At 42.8% G+C, this 22,442-nt stretch overlaps 1 protein-coding gene across 1 annotated transcript in view; it reads right to left on the bottom strand.

The window, feature by feature from the left end:
- Nucleotides 1–22,442, bottom strand: part of CDC27 (cell division cycle 27) — a 2,763,676-nt gene that overhangs the window by 2,112,451 nt on the left and 628,783 nt on the right. Inside the window, exon 8 of the mRNA XM_044055179.1 lies at nucleotides 15,601–15,626. Within this exon, the coding sequence (XP_043911114.1) occupies nucleotides 15,601–15,626 (26 nt within the window). The remainder of the gene's footprint in view (nucleotides 1–15,600; nucleotides 15,627–22,442) is intronic.

Below are 22,442 nucleotides of genomic sequence, written 5' to 3'. Positions count from 1 at the left end.
TTGAGACTAACTCCAAGAACAATATCTTTTCCACTTTTCAGCATAGGATTTCCTAGTACTAGGCCTTCTGGCCTCAAGGATGACGTCCAGCAGCTGTTTGCTGAGGGATGCTGATGGTGTATTCATGGGATAAGCCAGGCTGTAAGGTTTAGGGTTTGCAGCTGTGGATGCAAAATCTGTCCCTCCTGCTGAGACAGCAGGGAAAGTGTCTGATGTAGGTGCCAGGGTGGCACTGCAGTCAGACTGCATGGGAGTGGGTACTACTGCTGGCGTGGCCAGTCTGCTGCAATAAGGATTGCCCTTGGCCTGTCCTGTTTGATCTTGGGTAGTACTTTTGAGAGGTGGGGCAGAGGAGGAAAGGCATAAATTGAGAGGTTTTCCCATGTAAAGGATAGGGCGTCCACCTTCCAGGCTCTGCTGTGAGGGTTCATGGTGTAAAATGTGTTCAATTGGTTTTGGAGGGAGGCAAAAAGGTCCACCTCCGGAGTTCCCACCTCTGGGTTAGAAGTTTGAATGAGTTGGGTTCCAGTTTCCACTTGTGAGGGTCCAGTAGATTTCTGCTTAAGTTGTCTGCCAGTGAATTTTGCTTGCCTGGCAGGAACTGAGCTTGTAGGTGCACTTGGATGCTCAAGGCTGTGTCCCACAGAGCCATAGCTAACCTGCAGAGTGGGTAAGAATGAGTTCTGCCCTGCTTATGTACCACATAACTGTGGTGTTGTCTGCCTATCAAAAGATGTCCTGGAAGGATAAGGTATTTCAAGACTGTCTGTGAATTCTGCACAGCTAGCATCACTTTTTGATTGATATGCAGGGGAATTTGTTCTGGGCTCCATTTGCCTTGAATGCATTTGCCTGACATGTGAGCCTCCCATGCATAGTCTGATGCGTCTGTTGTCAGGGTTGGGCGGCGAGGGGTTGAGTGAAAGCAAGTCCCTTGTTGTGGTTGCATGCATCTGCCCAGCAAAGGAACTCTGCCCTTAGACAAGGTATGATAGGAATCACTGTTTCCAGCTTGTGAGAATGACACCAGAGACTTTTTTTTTTTTTTTTTTTTTTTTTTTTTTTTAAGTACCACTGAAGTTTCCTCATAAGCAGTCTTGCATATGGAATGAGCAGAATGCATGAGGCCATACACCCTAGGGCTTGCAGTGTTTTCCTTGCAGATAGCTGGGTTTTGTTGGTCATTAGTTTGAAATAGTTTGTCAGATGGACCTGCTTTTCTGGAGTGAGGAATGCCATCTGGGAAGTTGTGTTCAAGCTTGCTCCCAGGAATACAATTTGTTGGCTGGGCACTATATGTGATTTCTTTTCGTTCATGGTGTATCCCAGTGAAGTTAGAAGTCTTTTTACAAATGCCAGGTGCTGAAGTAGCAATTCCTGACTGTCCGTCTGAATCAGGCAATCGTCCAAGTAAGGGTAAATTGGAATATTTCTTTGCCTGCAGTATGCAATGGCTAGAGCCAGGCATTTTGTGAATACTCTGGGTGCAGTAGATAAGCCAAAGGGAAGTGCAGAGAACTGACAGTGCATAGAGCCTGCCCTGAAACATAGATATTTCCTGCAAGACTCCCTTATGGGGATGTGCAGATAAGCTTCTTTTAAGTCTAGGGTGACTAACCAAGCATCCTTGGCTAGCATAGGAAGAAGCTGTTGCAGTGTAAGCATTTTGAATTTTGGGACCACCAGAAAGGTGTTGAGAATTGATAGATCCAGGATAGGGTGCCAACAGCTCTCCTTTCTGGGCACCAGGAACAGTCTGGAATAGAAACCGTGTCCTCATTTTTCTACTGGAACAGGATGAATAGCCCTGATATGGAGAAGTACTTGCTTTTGAGCCTCTGCCCACTGGTTTGGGGGAAGGTCTGGCAACCAGCTTGGTGTTGGCAGTGAGTGAAAGTAGAATCTGTATCCCTGGGATACAATGTTTAGAACCCATTGTCTGAGTAATGGACATCCAGTTTTTTGCATGAAGCGAGAGTTTCCTCCTAGGGGTGCAAGTACTTGGGCGTGGCTGGGAAGGATAATTGGAAAGTCATTGTGAACTTTTTTCATAAGGGGGTGGCTTACCACTTCCTGGTTTGGAGGTGGAAACACTCCATTGTTTAGATCTCTGCATACCCTGAGACTGTAGTCTTGGTGGTCTGTTTCCCCTAGGTTTGGACTGAGAAGGCCTGAGAGGGACTGGAAAGGACCAGTTTTTTGAAGGCCAATGCCTACTGAATCTAGATGGCTGCACCTGTAAGAAATCTTTTGGACTGTTTGCATAGATTTAGCTTTTTCTTCCATCTTTCTAAGAACTTCTGCTTTTGTGCCAAACGCTCCTGATTTAATGGAGCATCTAGTAATTTTACTTTGACATGGTAAGGCAAGACTTGTTCTTTTAGCCAAGCATGCCTTCTCAGTACAGACCCAGTGACAACAGCCCTGCAAGATGCTTCTAAGGCATCAAACCCACATTGCAAAGTATGTTTATTAACTTGGTTTGCAGAATGCATTAACTCTTGTAAATCTACTTTCTGCACAGTCTGGAAGTTAACACCATTTTTGTTTAATTAGTTCCATATGTTGCTGGTCCTTCAACATGTGAAACTGGCAATTCAAAGCCCTGATGGCAAGAGTTGCAGAGGTGTATATCTTTTTACCCCATCTGTCTAAAGCACTAGAATCCCTGTCTGAAGGGGTAGGGTTTTTGGCTGTAGTAGACTTAATGCCTTTAGGTCTCTGGGAAATTGTCTCTGGATCCGCAGTAAGATTCTTAAAGAGAAATTTGTGAGAATCAGGTACTCTGTAGTACCGGTCAGGTTTTCTAGGAGCTGGCGGTAAGGTATCTGGAGGAAGACTGGACTCCAAGAAGACAGTCTACAATATCCAGGTCAGAGGGTACAGCTAGAGGCCTGTGCTGAGGCAAATCTAAAAATTCCCTGAGTCTCTTTTTCGACTGAGGATAGTCTTGGCATCCCCAGCAGAAATGCTCTCAAGGTATGCAAGGTTTCACCAAAAGAGAAATCCTCTGGAGGGGAGGTAGAGGGAATGGATTCCTCTGCATCTGAATCCTCATAGGTAGATAACGGTATGTCCTGGTAATCAGAAGGGTCAGAGTCATCAGACTCCTGGTCTGTAGAATCAGAAGGAAATTCAATTCTTTGCCTTGGCAGGGGAAGGCTGGCTTCCCCAATTAGAGTAACAAGGTCTTTAGCCATTCTAAGCATTTGTTTTTGTGGCAGGGGAGGATGAGCATGCACTTTGGATGTCGGTTTTCTAGGCGTAGTGTGAACTCCGGACCTGAGAAACTCAGTAGTTTTAGTAGGAAATGAAGTTGTCGGTTTAATATGAATATCAGTAGGTCAAAATACACCCTCAGAAGCTGGTGCCTGCACAGCGGCTCTGGAACCATCCAAGGTAGAGACATCCGCAATAGTCGAAGAAGCATCTCGCGGCATACCGGACTCTGAATGGGTCTCAGCAGAGGCCTGCGAATCTGAAAAGCGGGCATCAGGTGCTGCAAAGGCGCCTCACTGAGTACCGGCAAACTGGCGACAAGCTTAACGGAAGAATCTTAGGATGTTTTTGACCTAAGCAGTCTGTCTATCTTTTTTGCTTTTTCGGAAGGTGGGTAGTCGGATGGCTTACCAAAGCCATTTTGGAATATGGAGAACGAGAGCAAAATAATTTAGCTACAAAAATAGCCCGACGACAAATGGTTTTGGCATTAACTCATTAACCCCGACTACCATCTCATAGCACCTCTGCGCTTACACCCGAACATGCTAGGAGACGCTAGTAATTGCACGCTGTTACCGCCGAGTGCCTTCTGCAAGTGCGACATACTTCCCGGTCTTATTTCAGCCCTATCCTGTGAAAACTAAGTTGAAAAAGTAACTGAACTTTGTCAATTAACTTCTCAACTTAATTTTCACAGCATAGTAAGTATATGCGTACATGTAATTTTCTCGAGTAAATCAGCTTAGCATCGACTGTGTTTTCTTCTGGTTACACCAAGCACATTCTAGCTGCATTCCATGAAGCAAATGGTGGCAGCCAATCAGAGTAGCGAAATCCAAGCCACCACTTGCATATCACCTCCACCCCCTAGGACGTGTTCCCATTATTGTTTAAAAATAAAAAGAGGGGTCCAGCAGCATATATTCATTTCTTTATTTGTAAAATCTGAAGAATCTACTCGAATTGCTGCTGATCTGTTTGCGACGGAGCCCTGTGAAGTAGCAGTGAAGCATTCCTCCTTATGGAACCGGTATTTATGAGCAGTAAGTACCTAGCTGAAGGGAGAGAAAGTACTGTGCAGAACAAAATATGTTACTGTAGTGCTAGACAAACTGATTTGTACTAGAGTTTTTTTTTTTTTTTTGGGTTAGTTTTCGGTTTTCCAAAACAAAACACACAAATTGGACTTGTGTTACCTTCCATTTTCTGAAGTGTGTGTGTCTGTTTTACTGAATGTGTGAATGAGAGCATTAAATTCTTATCACTTAAACGGTCTGGGTGAAACGACCTTTAACGTTTCCGTTAGTTTTGAGTTATTTGTAAACTATCGTTTGTTCAGAGGAAATCTGCATATCTCACATGATGCATTGATAAAAGGGAGTTTGCATATTTTCTTTACATCTACATTTTTTCATTGTGTCAAGGTGTTTTTGGCTGCTTTCTACATGCAGCTGTTGTGGGACTTTTGTTCTTTCGATTGTTTTATTGTATTCTGTCCCATACAAGGAAGTGCATTACCTTTATCTCCAATAAATAGTATTTTGGCAAATTATCAGTTGGCGCTATCTTGTCAGCCAGTTGGTATTGTTTAGCTTCTTCCTTGAGCATAAAGCTTAACAAAACATTTTTACTTATGCTCAATTTTGCAGAGCCTCCTGCATTTAGTGCTGCTTGCCTCCCAAGCTTAGCTGAGCATGAAACGTAACAAAAATAACATTTCAAGTTTACGATGGTCCGGTCAACTTTTGCAGAATTGTTTTGCCTTGTCCATAATGTTTTGGTAACTCATTGGGGGAATAACAGTTAATATCAGACATTCCATTTTCGCAGAGAAGAGAGCAAAGAGTGAAAGCAAGTGATCCCTGGCAGCAGCTGTGTATAGTTGAGCAGGTGTGTAAATTCAGCTTGTGCAAAGCACTGACATCCTGCATATACAGCACTAGGGAACAAGCGATTCTGCTGTTTTGTCCATCATATAACACATGCAGGTCATTATTCCTATGGTACAAAGTTCTTCAAAATGTAGTATGTTGATGTCCATAGATATTAAAAAGTGTCTTTTATACTTAATGCAATGTTTAAGTGTTTTGGTGTGCATTTTCCTCACTCAAAATGCTAACTTTTTTCAGGTCTATTCCTCCACAGCCCATGGTCAAGGCACAGCTCTTTACAAACTTAAGAAGTCTCTCTTTTAGGACAAGTAACTAATATGCAGTCTAACTTCTGACCGCCTTTGACACCTAGTTCATTATTTTTCCCAGATAACATTTATAAGAAACTCCACAGGAATCAAGTAAAATGAAGGAAAAAGTCATTACAATCAGAAAAAGGGGGCGTTCCCCTCGTGTAATGCAGCAATGACATCACAAAATGGGCGGAAAGTAGGCAAGCTATGGGTGGGGTTATGGGAAGTGCAGGTGGTGTGGTCCAAATCTCATTTTTAGCACATGCATTTTATAATAGTTATCTCAGTTACAACCTGCAGTTTACTGTTACTTTCCTCATCCAACAAGAATGATGACAGTACTGCATTAAAATTAGCTTTTTTTCACAGGTAGCAAGCATTTTAAGACCAAACTGCAATGTTAGAATCAGTTGCCATGCTGTTACATTCTTTGGATTCAATAAAGAATGGCTGCCTTTACTCTCTGTGCTTCCGGCAAGAGTAGTGATACTGGCTCTTTACCTCTGTGTGTGCTATATGGTAGTGCCTTCTTTTTTTATTTTTCTAAGAGTTTTTTGCCTCTCTGCCTGCCAATCATTAGCCATTCATTCTCCATTCTCCATCCACTATACCCAACAATCTCCAGTGGAGGTCTGCCTACCAGAGACTATACAGTATGAAGGCCAGTATAAAGGTTAAAAACAAATGATACAGAAGGCTGCGGGTTCTATTCCAACACCAGGAAGATTGATTGCTAACACCACAGTACTGCATGGGGAAAGGTGCTGCACTCATATGTGATGTTCATAGATGAGATGTTAAACTGAAGCCCCATCTGCCTGCATTGGTGGTCACTCAGGTGGGGTGTAAAAGATCCCCATGGCACCAGTACTACTCCTTACAACATGATAAAAGAACCGTGTCTGTATGCTGTACACATATACAGATATCAATTTTTTTAGGACAAAAGTGATGACAATTATGACATTGTTTTCATATTTTAGTAAATCACTTTGCTAAGGAAAGATGTAAAGGTGCTACTTTGAAATATGTGGCAGATGCAGAGTATGTACAAATCTGAAACAGTGGTTGAGTGAGTTTCGAGGATCGTGAAGATGCAGACGGGGAAGTTCTGAATTATAAAAAGAAAATATTAAGTGGGGGTCGAACAGGTACTGAAACAGTTATTTGTTGAGAGAAGAGCACTACAGTCAGGGGGCAGTATTTAGTCTATTATGCAATGCTGATTATGATTTTTGTAAGGTCATTATATTCAGAGCTCATGAGGGATATTATTACAAATGTAGATATGATAGGGAGACTTGTTTTTGGTGCTTTGAATTGTTATATTTGATAACATATTGATTGTTGTAATAAAGCACTTCAGGCCTTTCAAAAGATGTTGGATCTTCTACTATAGAAACAAACCAAGGAATTTACTTTTTCGGTACTTTAGATAAGGGGCAACTGATTCCTTAAATTCCATTATTTTGAAAGGTTGGACTTTAAAATACAAGGTCATAAAGACAAAATGTTCTGTTATTCTAGCGACTTTTTAGGTTTATAAGAGCAACAATTAAAGTATGTCCCTATTTTGGGCCACTGTCCCCCCATTATTCTAAACTTTGTCCAGATTTCTTGCGTTGAGAGGTATGGAAGGCAGTATATGTTCAGTAGGTACTACCCTATGGCAAATGCAGTCTATTGTTTAAACAGACGGTTAAGGATCTGAAATTTAAAGTAAATCATGTGTATATATTAATGCTGCAGGCCAGTAGTATTAGCGTGATGCAATAAGGCAAGATCAAACAATGTGTTAATACACAGAAAAATGAAGTCTTCAATTTATGGGAGCATAAGCATTTCATAGAGTCATACAGCTCAGAGAGGCAGGCAGGGGTGTTCGCTTCCTTTTTTTTTTTTGGTTCCAGACCCTTATGACCAATCAGCTGCTTTGGCTGCTCTCTTATGGTTGCTTATCTTCCTTTGATAACACCTGTCTATATTTCACAACCCCAAACGTAATGCCATCACAGGCGCGTAGAGTGAGGAGATGCACAGCAGAGTTAGAAGCAGCAGGCAAAACACACAATGCAGCACAACTCATAAAATTTCCAGTTATGCATACTAACTAGAAACATTTGCAATAACTCAATTGTTTAATATGGGGTACTTTATATCTGTATAGTTCTAAGTATGCCGACTAACTGGAGTTGTCATTACTGACTTTGAAATGATGTTCTTTAACCCCCTTGCACTGCTGTTCATAAGCATCTAATACAACATTTTCTCTGATGTTGTGTACCTTATAAGTACCTGACCAATAGGATCATAGAAAGTTTATGATGAGCACCCCCTGGTGTAGGTGTTCAACACTTTTTAGAAACGCTGATGGTTTTCATGCAAAATTTAGGTCTGATCTTTGTTCTGTGATTGTTGGCATTGCTCACCTGGATATTTTGGACAATATTTCTGCCTTTTTAACTTTTGACTGTTACTGTAACCAGAGGGATGGTTAGGTGAAATAAGATGAGTTCATACTTTTTAAATGATCAGCCAGATAAGTTTGACATTTTTGCTCGTCTTATTGCATTTCTGAATAAACTCAGTAGTTGCCTGAGTGAGATGAAGGTAATTACTTGCTGACTACTACCAGCATGTAGCGACCCTATATTTTGGGCATTTTCCTTGTTTTTTTCAGTCATGTGTGGAATTTAGGTGGAAGGAAGGGCTCATTAATATCCAAGTGATATAGCCTTTTACTGAATTACTCAGGTCTTGTCCTTGCTGATGATGAGTCTGTGTTACATAACAGCTGCACAAGGTAATATAATGAATCCCTATTCAACAGGAGCAGTTATCACCTGTGTCTGAGTACACTTAGCTTTGCAGTAATGAAATGCAGATCATTAGCACATTACCAATAAGTGCAGTTACAATATATCACAGAGTCTTATCAGTTTTCAGGCCAAACTCTCAGCAGCTATCACTGTTATTGACATAAGCAGAAGTCGTTATCACATTGATGAATGCATAAGCCAGCTTTGGGTTTTTCTCCACTTGGAGTCATTGCAAGCCACCCCCCCACACACCAGTTTCTTTCATTTTTACAATTTCCAGAAATGTAACAAATATGAGGCAAAATCTGGACATAGATTTTAAATATTTTTGTTTTTAACTTAGTTACTCGAATAGTAGAATGTGTGCTAGAATGTATTTTATGAAATATATGAATAGATATGGTATTATTTAGTGACTTACATCCTCTGTGATTTGCCAGAAAACCACAAATTTTATGAGAAACCGAGGCAGAGGTAAGGCAGACTGCTGGCATTGCATGCAATCGGGAGTCAGTGCTGCTACCAGGAGTTTGATTGGGTTATCCAGCACAAGTATGGGACACTTCAGATGCCCACGAGCTGAAGGCCCATGCCTGTCCTTGGCATATTAGTAGAGTGGCGGTCCTTACCCTGCTTTTTCCATTTACGTGTGCCCTCTTTGTACTGTACTCCCTTGTCAGTCAGTGTGTGAGATTTGGTATTTTCAAGGGTGGTAGGTATGTACCTCTGCAGCATCATCAGCAATTAAAATACCTTATGAAATGAATAATGCCCCTGTGGATAGGAGTGAAGATTTGGATGGGCTAACCAGGTAATGCATATGATATATATATATATATATATATATATATATATATATATATGTAGTCTTCCAATACATCTCTCAAACAGTAGTAATCTGTTTGCATTTTCTTTCCTTTGCAGGTTCGTCCACCTTCTGACACTGACATGGCTTCATGAGCAGGAGAATGACAAGCGAGTGTGGGTATGTGGCCATTCCTACATTCACTGGGCTGCCAGCCATGCCTCCGTAAGTGAAAACCACTACAACTTGAGCTTCCCCACATCTACTGTGAAGGTATACAGGATTGCAAGAAGAGGTATGCATTGCAGAGAAGTACTGGAGTTGTTGGAAGAGAAGTATTCCATCTACCCTGAGCTGACATCCTTGTGCTGCACATTGGAGGGAATGTCGTCATCAGTCAACCACTTGGTAGGCTACGGTTTCAAATCAAAGCAATTTTTAAACAGCTGCAGTTGTGGTGGCCATGTTGTCATTTTTGTGTAGTCTGACATAATTCCTCGCCAGATATGGAAAACAGACAACGTGCAGTGCACAAGGCCAGACGTTTACAGAATGGGTTCATGCATGGCTTGATGCACTGGGTCGGTGGATCTATAATCTGCCATGACAACATCATCGCAGAAGATGTTCACCTGTTCAAAAGGGATGGCATTCACCTAACTGAAGAAGGCATTGTGTTGATCTTGACTGACCTCCACAATGGTGTGAGGAGAGCTATGCAGGATTGGTAACATGCAGCTTGTGAGAAGAATGGAAAACACCCATGACAAAGTAGGACCAGTATGGTAAGAAACTCTTATGAATTGTGTTGTGTAAAATGATATTTTTCTGAGTTTGGCAAATAACTGTGGGAAGGAGTTGAAGATGCTGAGAAATAACTGTTTCAGGAGAGTGCTACCATGTACACTCGAATATGTCAGTAACCATCCTGCAATACTTCATTTCACAGGCATGTGTAGAGTTTGACAGGAAGGGCTTAGTAATACAGAACTTAATCCCTTAGGTTCACTGATGAATGGTCACATGTAAAGAGAAAAGGCATAGGTAAAGACGACAGCTGGCACTGAAGGAGGTCATGAGACTGTAGTGGTATCAGCTGTCTGAGTGGGTAGCCAGCACAGGTATTGGACAGATCAGATAGCCTTGCATGCCACTAAAGTCCCATGCCTGTCCTGGGTTCATTAGTGGAGTGGCGGTCCTTACCTTAATTTTTATCTTTACATGTACCCATTCAGCAGTATGTTGGCTACACCAAGAATGTGTATATTTACAATATCATCTGTCTACATGGTAAAACTGGGTCTGAATGCTGTACACATGTACAGATATCCATTTGTTTAGGATTTAGGTTATGGAAATGATTTTTTTCATATTCTGGTAAATAACTTTGCAAGGGAGCATCTGAATGTGGTAAGTAATGCCTCATTTTGAAGACATAATTCATACTTCCAACATGGTAAAAGAACTGTGCCTGTATGTTGTACACATACAGATATCAAAGTTTGTTTCGGACTTAGGTTATGGAAATTATGATTTTTTCATATATTGGTAAATAACTTTGCAAGGGAGCATGTCAGTGTGCCAAGTAATACCTCATTTTGAAGAGTGTTACTCCTTACAACATGGTAAAAGAACTGTGTCTGTGCACTGTACACAAGTACAGATATCACAGTTTTAGTCTTGTAGGGTTATGAAGATTATACATTTCCAATACTTCTCATTATTACGCCCATATCTTTGCAAGGGAGTATGGTGATGACAAATGATGCATCATTTTGAAGCTGACATTGAGAGACACAACCTCTACACTGATATGTAGCCTCTGTTACAGGTGATGTGATATTATGCTTTATCAATGAGAAATATTATATTAATCATATTTCTGTGATTATCTCCGTAAAGGGGCATCAGACAGTAATGGTTAATGTATCATTTTAAAGCAAACATTCAGACAGATTAAATACAAATTGTATGGGTCTACCTGGTACATTGACCAAGCTATTTTGCTTTGCTTTTCCAAAAAGGTAAAAAATATGCACAATATCAAAAATTCCTTGCCAAATATTTAATAATGACTGATGCGCACTATCAACATTTACATTGCTGGGAAGGTCAGTACCTGCTGAACAACTTTCACATTTACATTTTTAGTCTATCTTTTTTATAGAACCAAAATAAGAGCACTGGACAGCAGTTAACCCGAAAAATAATTTATTAATGACACAGCAAACCAAAAATAAAACTTAAACACTGAAATCTCAAACAGTACGTTTTCATCCGCAACTTCCTCAGAATACAAACCAAAACCCAATTCCAACATTAAATAAGGTTTCCAATTACACTGATTTGGTGCAATTAATCTCATAATAAACCAGTTAACATTGTTTAGCAACACATTCAACTTAAAACAGTATAAATACATATGAATAAATATGAAATATATATATATATATATATATATATATATATATACAGTGTAATTTATATATAAAATGCACCATAAATGAGCCTGTAATGAATAATAAAATGCTATCAAATTAAATCAAGCATATAAATGACATGCTTCAATCAACAAGCCTGTTAAAATGTCAATATGTACAATTGTGTATTGAAATATATGTAAACAAATGCAAGTCTATCATGAAAAATATAAAATAAATAAAAAATAAAAAGTAAAAAGTAAAAATAATCTGATGGATACCTCAAAACATTATCAAATCTTTTTTTAAAATCTTTTACAAAATAGAGGAACAACACTAAAAATATATATAAATGTATTAATATATGATATCTGGCAAATATAAAGTGGTGTGAATACATTTTTTGAAAATTATGTGAAAAAACATCCTCAATGAATCATTGAGTATAGTTAAGCATAGCACCTATAATTTGGCAGCCCGTAACTTTAAAATTGGTGCCAGGGATATCGTGTCGTTTAAACCAGGCCACTTGTTGGCTTCTAGAATCAACTGCCAATAAACCTCACTGTATCCCAATTGCGTTTCCCATGGCCCCCCTCTGGCATCCTTTTGGACCACCTCAATGACAAAAAATTTAAATAATGTGTGTCCACTAGCCTCACTGTTTGAATAGTGCATTCTTTGCATTACCCTTTTTAATGTCATATAGGTGTTCGTAAATCCTACGCCTTATACACCTCTCAGTTTTCCCAACGTAAAAACATTCACAGTTCTAAAATGTCACAAGGTACACTAACCCTTTTGTTTCGCAATTACAATAAACCGTTGCTGAAATATTTTTATTATGACAGGTAATGTACACCTCTGATTTGTTAAGTATATGGGGACATTGTGGACACCCCACATTTGTAGGTTCCTACTCTTAGCTTTCTTTTTACCTGCACCATTGCTTTCTAAAATATTCTTTATATTTCTTCCTTTCCTATAAACAAATTTAATAGGTACATCAAAATGGAGATCCAAATCAGATAGGGCACTAAATCTCCCCCAGTCAACCTTAAGGGATTCTGTAATTACATTACTGTCCCCATTATAATCAAGCACAAAAACATTTTCGTACCCAATATTCTTACTTGTAGTCACTTCATCCTGTTTTAACCTCTTCAATACCTAATATAGGTGCAATCTCTTTTATAGGTTCATAGGCAAGTACTAGGCTATCTGCCTGAAGGCATTTATAAGCCTAGCCAGAATGTGTTGGCTTTCGCCGCCCCCTTAGACTAGTTCCCTGTGCCTCTGTCCAGCACAGCCACTGAAGTGATCCCCGGGGTAAACTTTCCATTTCCCATCCACTCGTCAAGGTTTCTCTTGGAGAGTGTTAGTGAGGAGCTCTGCCTAATGTAGATTGGAATCTTGTTCCAAAGCATGGGAAGTCTCTGGGACAAGAATCTATCCCTCCAGCACATCCTATTTATTGTTGTGGTGAGGTTTAGATCCCTACAGCGTGTGGCTCGAGGGGAAATGGTTTTCTTTAGGTGGAGCATGTCCATTCTGGGTTGGATATGGTCTTGTATGTCACGCAGAGATCACCTCTGAGTATGAGGTATAAAACGGAGTACATCTGGAGTTTCTTCAGTCGAGCTGCATAAGGCATCTGTTTGAGGCCAGTGATCCCCTTGGTGAGGTACTTCTGTGATCTTTCCAGCTGCTGCAGGTGTCTTGTAAGGTATAAAGGGGCATTGTACTCTATGATGGGTCTGATCAGTGATGAGTAGAGGGGCACAATGACCTCTTTTGATCTAGATGCAAACCCTGTTGTGATTAGGTGGGCCACATAGAAGGATTTTCGAACCATTTTGGCAATGTGATTATCAAAGGAGAGATTACTATCTACTTGGGTCCCCAGATCCCTTATTACGTCTTCCGTATTTAGGGGACTACCACCTATGTGGTAGTTTGTGGGTACTTTGTTTTTTTCCAAAGGGGATGACTATGCACTTTTTGGCATTTAGCTTCAGGCCATGATTTTGACACCAGGTATCCGTCTCAGTGAGACCCTTTTGGAGGATGTCTGTGTCAGCCGGAGAGTCAATTATAGCCTCTAGTCTGCAATCGTCTGCAAACTTGGTCAGCCATAGTCCTCCTGTGCTTGTCTGTGCCTCTGAGAAGTATATGCTGAACAGGAGAGGTCCTAAGACTGAGCCCTGGGGAACGCCACTTGTAGCCGGTTTAGAGTCAGACCTAGCTCCCGCAACTCTCACCATGTGGGTTCTATCCGTGAGCCAGCTGGCAACCCATCTTATGACGTAGGGGTTTATGTTCAGACTGGTAAGATTGTTTATAATACCAGAATGGGGAATAGTGTCGAAGGCCTCTGCGAGGTCTAGGTAAACTGTGACCCACCTTTCCCTGGTCTATAGCTTTGGTAACTTGTCTCAAAGTCGTCCACCAGGTTTAGGAGGCATGATCTGCCCTTAAAGCCGAATTGGGTAGGGTCCAGTGCTTGGAGGTTCCCAATGTCTATGTTAATGAGTTCCATGATGATGTGCTCCATAGCCTTGCAGAACAAGCTAGTCAGGCTTATAGGGCGATAGTTCCCGGGGTCTGTTGTGGCTCCACCTTTGTGGAGTGGAATAACCATTGCTGTGTGCCACTATGGGTACGTAGCCTGTGGAGAGGCTGACTTTGAACAATGTGTTTAGATGAGGGTTTAGTTTGTCTGAGCTCGTGTAGGACGCAGCATGGGACACCATCTGGTCCCACTGATGCTGTGTTTTTGGCTTTGGAGAGGGCTGTTTTAACCAGAGTGTCCGATTTCAGGGGCACTACATTCTTCTGGTATAGTTATGTGCTCTTTTGGGGGTGAGAGGGGGGTGAAGTTTGCACTGAACCTGTCTGCCCGGATGTTGGCGATATCAGTCGGTTCAGTGTATTTTGTGCCATTCTGTACTAACTCCGAGCAGATTTGAGCATTGCCACTTAGATTCTCGACACAGCTAAAGAATGCCTTGTGGTTGTCTTTGGAGTCCTTGGCAATTTTTCTTTAGAAGCTCGCCTTGGATGACTTTATGAGGGATCGTAGTTTCTTGCTGATTCTGATCAGGGATGTCTTCCCTTCTTGGGATTTTACTCTTCTGTACTAGTTTCCTCCTTCTATTATATAGCTTGTTTATAGCAGGGGTCCTTTTCTTGGAGGAGTAAGTCTTGACTTTGCTTGGGCTAGCACGATCCATGCATTCTTGTAGGTGCCCGTAGAATGAATTAGTAAAGGATTTTGCAGCTTGGACAGCATTATCCTTTAGCATGGGGGATTTGAAACTTTCTACCTTGGTCTTAAGTAACATGAAGTTTGCTTTTGAAATGTTTTTAACGGTGGTTTCCTTATCTGGGGGTGGGGGCGGAATGTGGATATCCATAGTGATTTATTTATGGTCAGATCTAACCAGTGAGAGGTTGACCTCTGGTGTGGAAGACCGGTCACCCATGTTGGTGATGACCAGGTCCAACATGTCACCTCTGGTGGGAGTGTTGACCAGTTGATCCAGGGCGTTTGAGTTTACAAATTCTAGGAATGTTGGGCAAGGGAGTTGGTACTTGAGTAGCTCTCCCAGTTAATGTTTGGGTAATTGAAATCACTCAATATTAGAATGTTTGGTAGGACCTTTATGTTTCCCAGTGTTTCCAGAAACACGGAATACGGGTCCTGGGATATGGTGGGTGATCTGTAGCAAGCTACAATTTGAATTGCAGTTTTGCCCGTTGTTAGTTGCACGGGGATGATCTCTGAAGTGTTGTGCTGTGCCACTAACTGGTACTGCTGGAGTGCTCTCTGGAGCCTTAAACCAGGTTTCTGTTACTGCACATATATCGATTTTCTCCATACTGAGGAGTGCCTCGAGTGCATGCATTTTGAGGTTTAGACTTCTGGCACTGAGTAGTATTACCCTCAGTTTTTTGTTACTTGTGCTATTTACAGCGGTGGGTTTGTCTTTTGAGCCTTGCCTAAAAATGGCACTATGGGGGTCCAGTATTCTAAAACCTAAGGGTGACAGGTGCAAGCCAAGCCATCTCTAGCGAAGCAGCGTGGCTTGTCGAGCATGTCATCCCAGGCCGACAGACACTGGATCCCCTTTGACTGAAACCAGAAACCTAGGCAATTATTGAAATTGATAATTCTTTCTTTATACTGTGGTATCATTCTTGGTGAGGGCAGGATGCTACTTAGGGTCAGGGTCATACCGGCCTGGGCTACGTGATCAGAGAGCTCTTCCATGTCTCTTTTCATGTAGTCCAGGGAAGTAAGGCTCAGGTCATTCACACCAACATGGACTACGACAGAATTGTATTTGTACTTGTTCTGGAGTGACCCAAGTGCTTGTGGTATGTTGCGGATCCTGGCACCCGACAGGAAGCAAACAGTACCCTTCTCCTTATTCAGTCTAGTGAGTGGGACGTCAGTGTGCCTGACTAGAGAGTCACCTATTACTAGTGTGTTGGGTATGTTATTTTGCCTTAAGGGCTGTGTTTAGTTAGAGTTATTAACATTTGTTTTCTGTATGGCATTACAAATGGATTTTCTGAAAATGAGCTCAGGCTGCACTGTTGATCCTATGGTGGAATTAAGTAGGCAGCTTTTTCTGAGCAGCTCCGGAGTGAATGAGTTAAACAAGGCACAAAACCGGCAGCTAGGGACATCGTGGTCTGGGCCTAAACAGGTGACGCAGTAACAATGAAAATCTCTGTGAGGTATTTGCTTTCCACAGGCAAGACAACTGTTAATTTTTTCTGACATTGGTTAGAGCAAGAAAAAAGAATCCCCAATGGGGTACTTCGCTTTAAAAGACTTCAGGTCTGAAACTCGGAAACACAAAAATTTCAGGTAGCGGCTGACCGGCACTTGTGAACTGCTTCTTCTTCGGGCTCCTTCTCGGCAAGAAAGACTGATGTAATGGCATCAACTGCAGGTTTTATACCCCTGACGACATAACGTCATGGAAGAGGCAACAGAATCAGGCGCAGAAATACCAAGACTCTGGTATTCGGGCCGACTGAGGGCTACCTGCACGCAGATAATCCAAATGTGATGACTGCAACAGTGAAACACGAAGAACATCTGACTGCCCAATCAGACAACAGTTTAAGGAAAATAGGAAGGATGCCATCCAGTAAGGGAAAAGGCCATAAAGGGGGTAGGATGGAGGGAATGAATACTGCAACATGGAAGAGAAGGACACCTATGGGTATGGTAAGATTTTACACAACTAATCTATGTCCTTCTATTCACATGGTGCAGTATTCTCACTTGTGGAAGAGTACCACAGCTCAAGCAGGACAAAGGGTGGAGGAAGAGGTAGTCTCCAGGAAACCATGCAGGACAGCTCTTGCAAATCCTGCCCTGACTCTAAACATGTCCAATTTATAATGCTTGGTGAAGGTAGGTAAAGAGGACCATGTGGCTGTCTCTTAGAATAGTGGCAGTGTCCAGACCTTTGAGGAAAGGCCCATGAAAAGGCCACTGCTCTAGTAGTGCGCGCTTTAATAGTGTGGGATAACCCTACCACAGAAGAGAGTTAACAGAAGGTAATAGTTTTGCATATCCAGGAGCATAATGTCTGTTTGGATATAGCTTTCCCTAGGGCCATGGGGTGAAATGATACAAAGAGCTGAATGGGCTTCCTAATGTCTTTGGTCTTGTCCGGATAAAACTTCAGTTGCCTGTGAACATAAAGGGAATGGAGTACTCCTCTCACTGCCATTCTACAGCCAAGGGAGCGAAAGTACTTGCTTTTGAGCCTCTGCCCACTGATTTGGGGGAAGATCTGGTCAACCGTTTGGGGTTGGTAATGTGTGGAAGTGAAATCTGTATCCTTGGGAAACTATGCTTAAAACCCATTTGCCCTGGGTAATGAGTTCCCAGTTTTTTGCTTGCACAGCAATCTTTCCCCCCAAAAGAGCAGTCAGTCGAGAAGAGCTTGGAAGTTTTAAAGTTAAGTCATTGAGACAGCTTACCATAGGGGGGAGTCTTACTACTCCCTGATTTGGAACTGGGAGCCCCCCACTGCTTAATCCTGTGCGTACCCTGGGACTGAAGCCTGGGTGTTCTTCTGGCTCTGGGTTTGAACTGAGAAGACCTGGAAGAGGCAGGAAAGGACCAATTTTTTGAGGGCCAATGCCTACTGAATCTAGGAGGCTGCACTTGTAAGAAATCTTTAACAGTTTGCATAGATTTAGCTTTTTCCTCCATCTTTTTAAGAACAACTTCTGCTTTGTCGCCAAGCAGACAGTCCTGATTTAAGGGAGCATCCAGCAATTTAGTTTTAACATTATCTGGCAAAGATGGTTTCTTAAGCCAAGCATGCCTTCCAAGTACAGACCCGGTGACAGCAGCCCTGCAAGATGCCGCTAGGGAATCAAACCACACTGCAAAATATGTTTTCCAACCTGTTCAGCAGAATGCATTAAATCCTGTAAATCCTTATTTTCAGCACAATCAGGAATCAACATCATTTTCTGTTTAAGCAATCCAATAATATGCTGCTGATACTTTAACATATGAAACTGGCAATTTAAGGCCCAGATGGCCAAAGCTGCAGAGGTGTATACCTTCTTACCCCATCTATCCATGGCCCTGGAATCTCTATTGGGGGGTAGGATTTTTGGCAGTAGTAGCCTTAATGCCCTTGGGTCCCTGTGAAATGGTCTCATGATCTGCAGTAGGATTTTTAAAAAGGAACTTGTGAGAATCAGGAACCCTGTAATATCTATCAGGTTTTCTGGGAGCAGGAGGTAGAGAGTCAGGGGCCAAGCTAGATTCCGAAAAGGCATTGTCAACAATGTCCAGCACAGGAGGGATAGCTAAAGGCCTGTGTTGGGGCAGAAGTAAGAAATCTCTAAGCTTCTTTTTAGAATCAGAGCAATCCTGGCTTTCACAGTGAAAATGCTCCCTAAGAGTATGCAAGGTTTCACCAAAAGAAAAATCCTCGGAGGGGGGAGAAGCAGAGGGAATAGAGTCCTGTGCATCAGAATCTTCATAGGTAGATGAGGGTAAATCCTGTTCATCAGATGAGACAAATTTCAGAATCCTGGTCAGAAGAATCATAAGCAAATTCAGTCCTAGGTCTCTTAGAGGGGGAAGGTTGGCTTCCCATGATTAAACTAATAAGGTCTTCAGCCATTCTTATTTGTTTTTTAGGCATAGAGGCCTGACCATGTGGTCTGGGAGTCTGTTTCCTAGGCATAGTTCAAGTTTTAAGCCTAGAAGATGGCGTCAGTTTAATATGTAGGCCTGCATACACCCTCAGAAGCCGGTGCCTGCACAGCGGCTCCGGACCCATCCAAGGTAGAGACATCCGCAGGTTCCACAGTTGAAGCATCTCGTGGCATACCGGACTCCGAATGGGTTTCAGTAGAGGCTTGCGAATCTGAAGTAGCGGGTATCAGGGACTGCGAAAGGGCCTCAATGAGTACCGGCGAACTGGCGACTAGCTTAAGAGAAGCGTCGGCAGCTTTGGACCTAGGCGGCCTGTCTTGGTCTTTATCTTTGCGTTTTTTCGGAATGTCAGTAGTCTGGTGGCTTACCAAAGACATATCTGGATAACTGAACCGAGCACCAAAATATTTAGAAGCAAAAATGTACCGACGACGAATAGTTCGTGGTTTATATAAGGCACAAAACTGACAGCGAGGTATGTCGTGGTCAGGGCCTAGGCAAGGAATACAGAATGAATGAAAATCTTTGAGTTATTTGCTTTCCACAAGAAATACAATTAGACTTTTACTGACATCGGTTTAGAGCAAGAAAAAGTTTCCCCAACTGGGTACTTAGCTTTAGTTGAAGACTTCAGTTCTGAAACTCGAAAACGAAAATTTCAGGAGTCGGACGACCGGCACTTGCAAACTGCTTCAGGCACCGGACGGCAAGAAAGACTGATGCAATGGGGTTGGCTGCATGCTTTATACCCCTGACTACCTGAAGTCACGGAAGAGACAGCAACCGACGCAGGACCCAAGACTTTGATAATCAGGCCGAGTGAGGGCTACTGCAAGCAGATAACCCAAATGTGATGACTGCAACAGTGAAACACGAAGAACATCTGCCAGAAAGAAAAGCTGTGTAAAATCTTACCATAACCATAGATGTCCTTCTCTTCCATGTTGCAATATTCAGTACATATGGGTTTACTTCTCTTGCTACCCAAATGTTTGGCCAGTATACAAAAGATTTCTGTCACTGTATGGTGCGTGGGACGTCTGACATGGCTAGCAGAAAGTGGGCCATAAAAGTGATATCTGCACACACTAGATCTCAGAACTGTAAGCCCCACTCAGAACTAGTCCTAGCAAGGGTAATGCCAGTCCTGTGCCATCCAGAAAGGGAAATGCTGCATCACAGGAGTTGTATGTGGGTGGGAAGGAATATTGCAACATGGAAGAGAAGGACATCTATGGTTATGGTAGGATTTTACACAACTTGTCTATGTCCTATTCACATGTTGCAGTATTCAGTACATATGGGTGAGCGCCAAAGCTCATTGTGAAGGGGGAGGTGGCCTAGTAGAGTTCTCCAGGGAGGACAGCCCTGGCAAAATCAGCTCTGGCCTTAGAAATGTGGTCTAACTTTGTAATGTTTAGTGAAGGTATGCACAGAAAACCAAGTGACTGCTTCCAGTATAGTAGGGTATCCAAACTCCTGAAGTAGGCCCCTGAGGGGGCCATTGCCCTGGTGGTGTGCGCTTGGACAGTACCTTGCAGGGATTTCCCATGGTGTTTACAGCAAAAGGTAATAGCTTTGGAAAGCCATGTTGAAATTGTTTGCTTAGATGCTGCCTTCCTTAGGGCCCTGGGATGGAAGGCGACAAACAGCTGATAAGCCTGTTTGATGGACTTGGTTTTGCGCAGGTAAAATCTGAGCTCTCTGTGCACATCTAGGGAATAGAGTACTCTCTCACTGCCGCCCTGTGGGGGAGGGAAGAAGGTTGGTAGGTGGATGGCTTGATTTAGAGAAAGGTCGTTCACAACCTTCGACATGAAGGGTTAGTTTTAAGAGTACCCCTGTCAAGAGTGGAATACTAGGAATGGTGGAAGAGCCATGAGGGTTTGCAACTCCAACACTCTCCTGGCTAAGGTCTAGGCCACGATGAGGACAGTCTTCCATGTGCAATGTTTTAGCGAAGCTTTAGCAGCTGGCTCGAATGGGAGAAGCATGAGCTTCTCTAAAACACAGTTGAGGTCCCATAGCGGGGGAGAGGGTTTCCTAGCTGGTCTGAGGAGGACCCCTTTAAGGAATAGCTTTGCTGGCAGTTTGGACCTAAGGGGATCCAGGGGAAGACGTGCTGAAATGGCACACAACTGGGTCTTAATGGATACGAAACCTAACGCTGTCTGCAATAGTTCACACAGGTAAGACAGTACTAGAGGGGTCTTGCAGAGGGTCCAACTGCCTTTTGAGACACCATATAAAAATCTCTTCCACTTTGACAGGTAAGATTCCCTGGTATTTGGTTTCCTGACCTGCAGGACAGTGAGCACGTCCTCATTGTAAAGGTGTCTGAAAGGGATCAGAATCCAATCACTCACAGGGTGAGGTGACGAGATTGCCACTGTGGGTGTATTTGGGATCTCTTGTGCCGTGTGAGAAGGGTCCACTCTGAGGGTTAACTTGTGGTGATTGCCCTTGGATAGCTGTAAGACGAGGGGGAAACAATGTTGTCTTGGCCAATAGGGAGTCACCAGCAAGATTTTTGGTCTGTCCTGCTGGATCTTCAGCAGGACCTTCTGAACAAGGGGGAAGGGAGGAATGCATAGAGAAACATCACCTTCCACGAGACTGAGAGGGCATCTGTTGCCATAGCCTGAGGTTCTGGAAGTCTGGTGCAGAAGGAAAGAAGTTGCCTGTTGATGGATGGAGGAGGCAAACAGGTCTCTCTGAGGTGCACCCCACCAGTGGACCAGGTCCAGGAACACATCCCTGTGTAGCATCCATTTGTGTGCCTTCGTCATGGATCTGCTGAGGGCGTCTGCCTGAGAATTCTGTTGTGAAGGTATGCAAACCGCCTGTAAGTTTACTCCCTGGGGGGTGGCCAGTTACTACACCAGGAGAGCTAGTCTGCAAAGCAAAGAATTGTTCTCCCTTGCTTGTTGAGATACCACAGCACTGTGGTATTGTCGGTAAAGATTTTTAGTGGTCCTTGTTGGAGATAGGCTTGGAAGGGTTGCAGGGCCACTAATATTGCCCTCATTTCTCGGATATTGGTGTGTTCTTTTCTGTGTGGCTCTGGCCACACTCCTTGAACTTTCAGGTGCTCCAGAGTGGCTCCCCAGCCCAAGTATGAGGCATCTCTGTACATGGCCTGTTTGGGTTGAAGTGGTTTGAGGGGAAAATCCGGGTTGAGGTTCACCTGCTTCAGCCACCAATGAATTTCTTGTTTGAGGCAGGGAAGGAGGGGTACCCTGTACTCGATGGAGTGGAAGTGCTGGGTCCAAACTAATCTGAGGTACCAGTGCAATTTCCTCATATGGAGTCTTGCTAACTGTAACATGGGGATAGTGGATGCAATGTAGCTCAGGAGCCTGAGGTAGTCTTGTGGTCAAATCTGTGGTCTGGAGGACCAGAAGTAGGTGGTGCGTCAAGCTTTCCACCTTTTGTAGGGGAGGTAGGCTTTCATGATGTTTGTCTTGGGTTGCAAGATTTGTACAATGTCTTAAGTAGGTTCCATTTGGGATTTTGGGAAAATGATATGAAATCCCAGGGACTGTAGTAGAGTAATGGCAACTTGTAAGTGTTGCAAGAGGGACTGTTTGCAGTTTGCCTGAATGAGGTCACTCAGGTAAGGGAATATCTGCATTCCTTTTGTCCTGCAGAAGGCAATAACTGGAGCCAGACATCTGGTGAACACTCAGGGTGCAGTGGAAAGCCCAAAGGGCAAAGCAGAGAAATGAAAGCGAGAGGAGCCCACAGAGAACCTCAGGTATTTCCTGAACCAGGGCCTTAT

This window comes from Protopterus annectens, chromosome 13.part0 (genome assembly GCF_019279795.1).
Source record: "Protopterus annectens isolate FY-2018-M chromosome 13.part0, PAN1.0, whole genome shotgun sequence".
Lineage (NCBI taxonomy): Eukaryota > Metazoa > Chordata > Ceratodontiformes > Protopteridae > Protopterus > Protopterus annectens.
The sequence above is the reverse complement of the archived record's forward strand: the minus strand, read 5'-3'. Positions and strand labels throughout refer to the sequence as shown.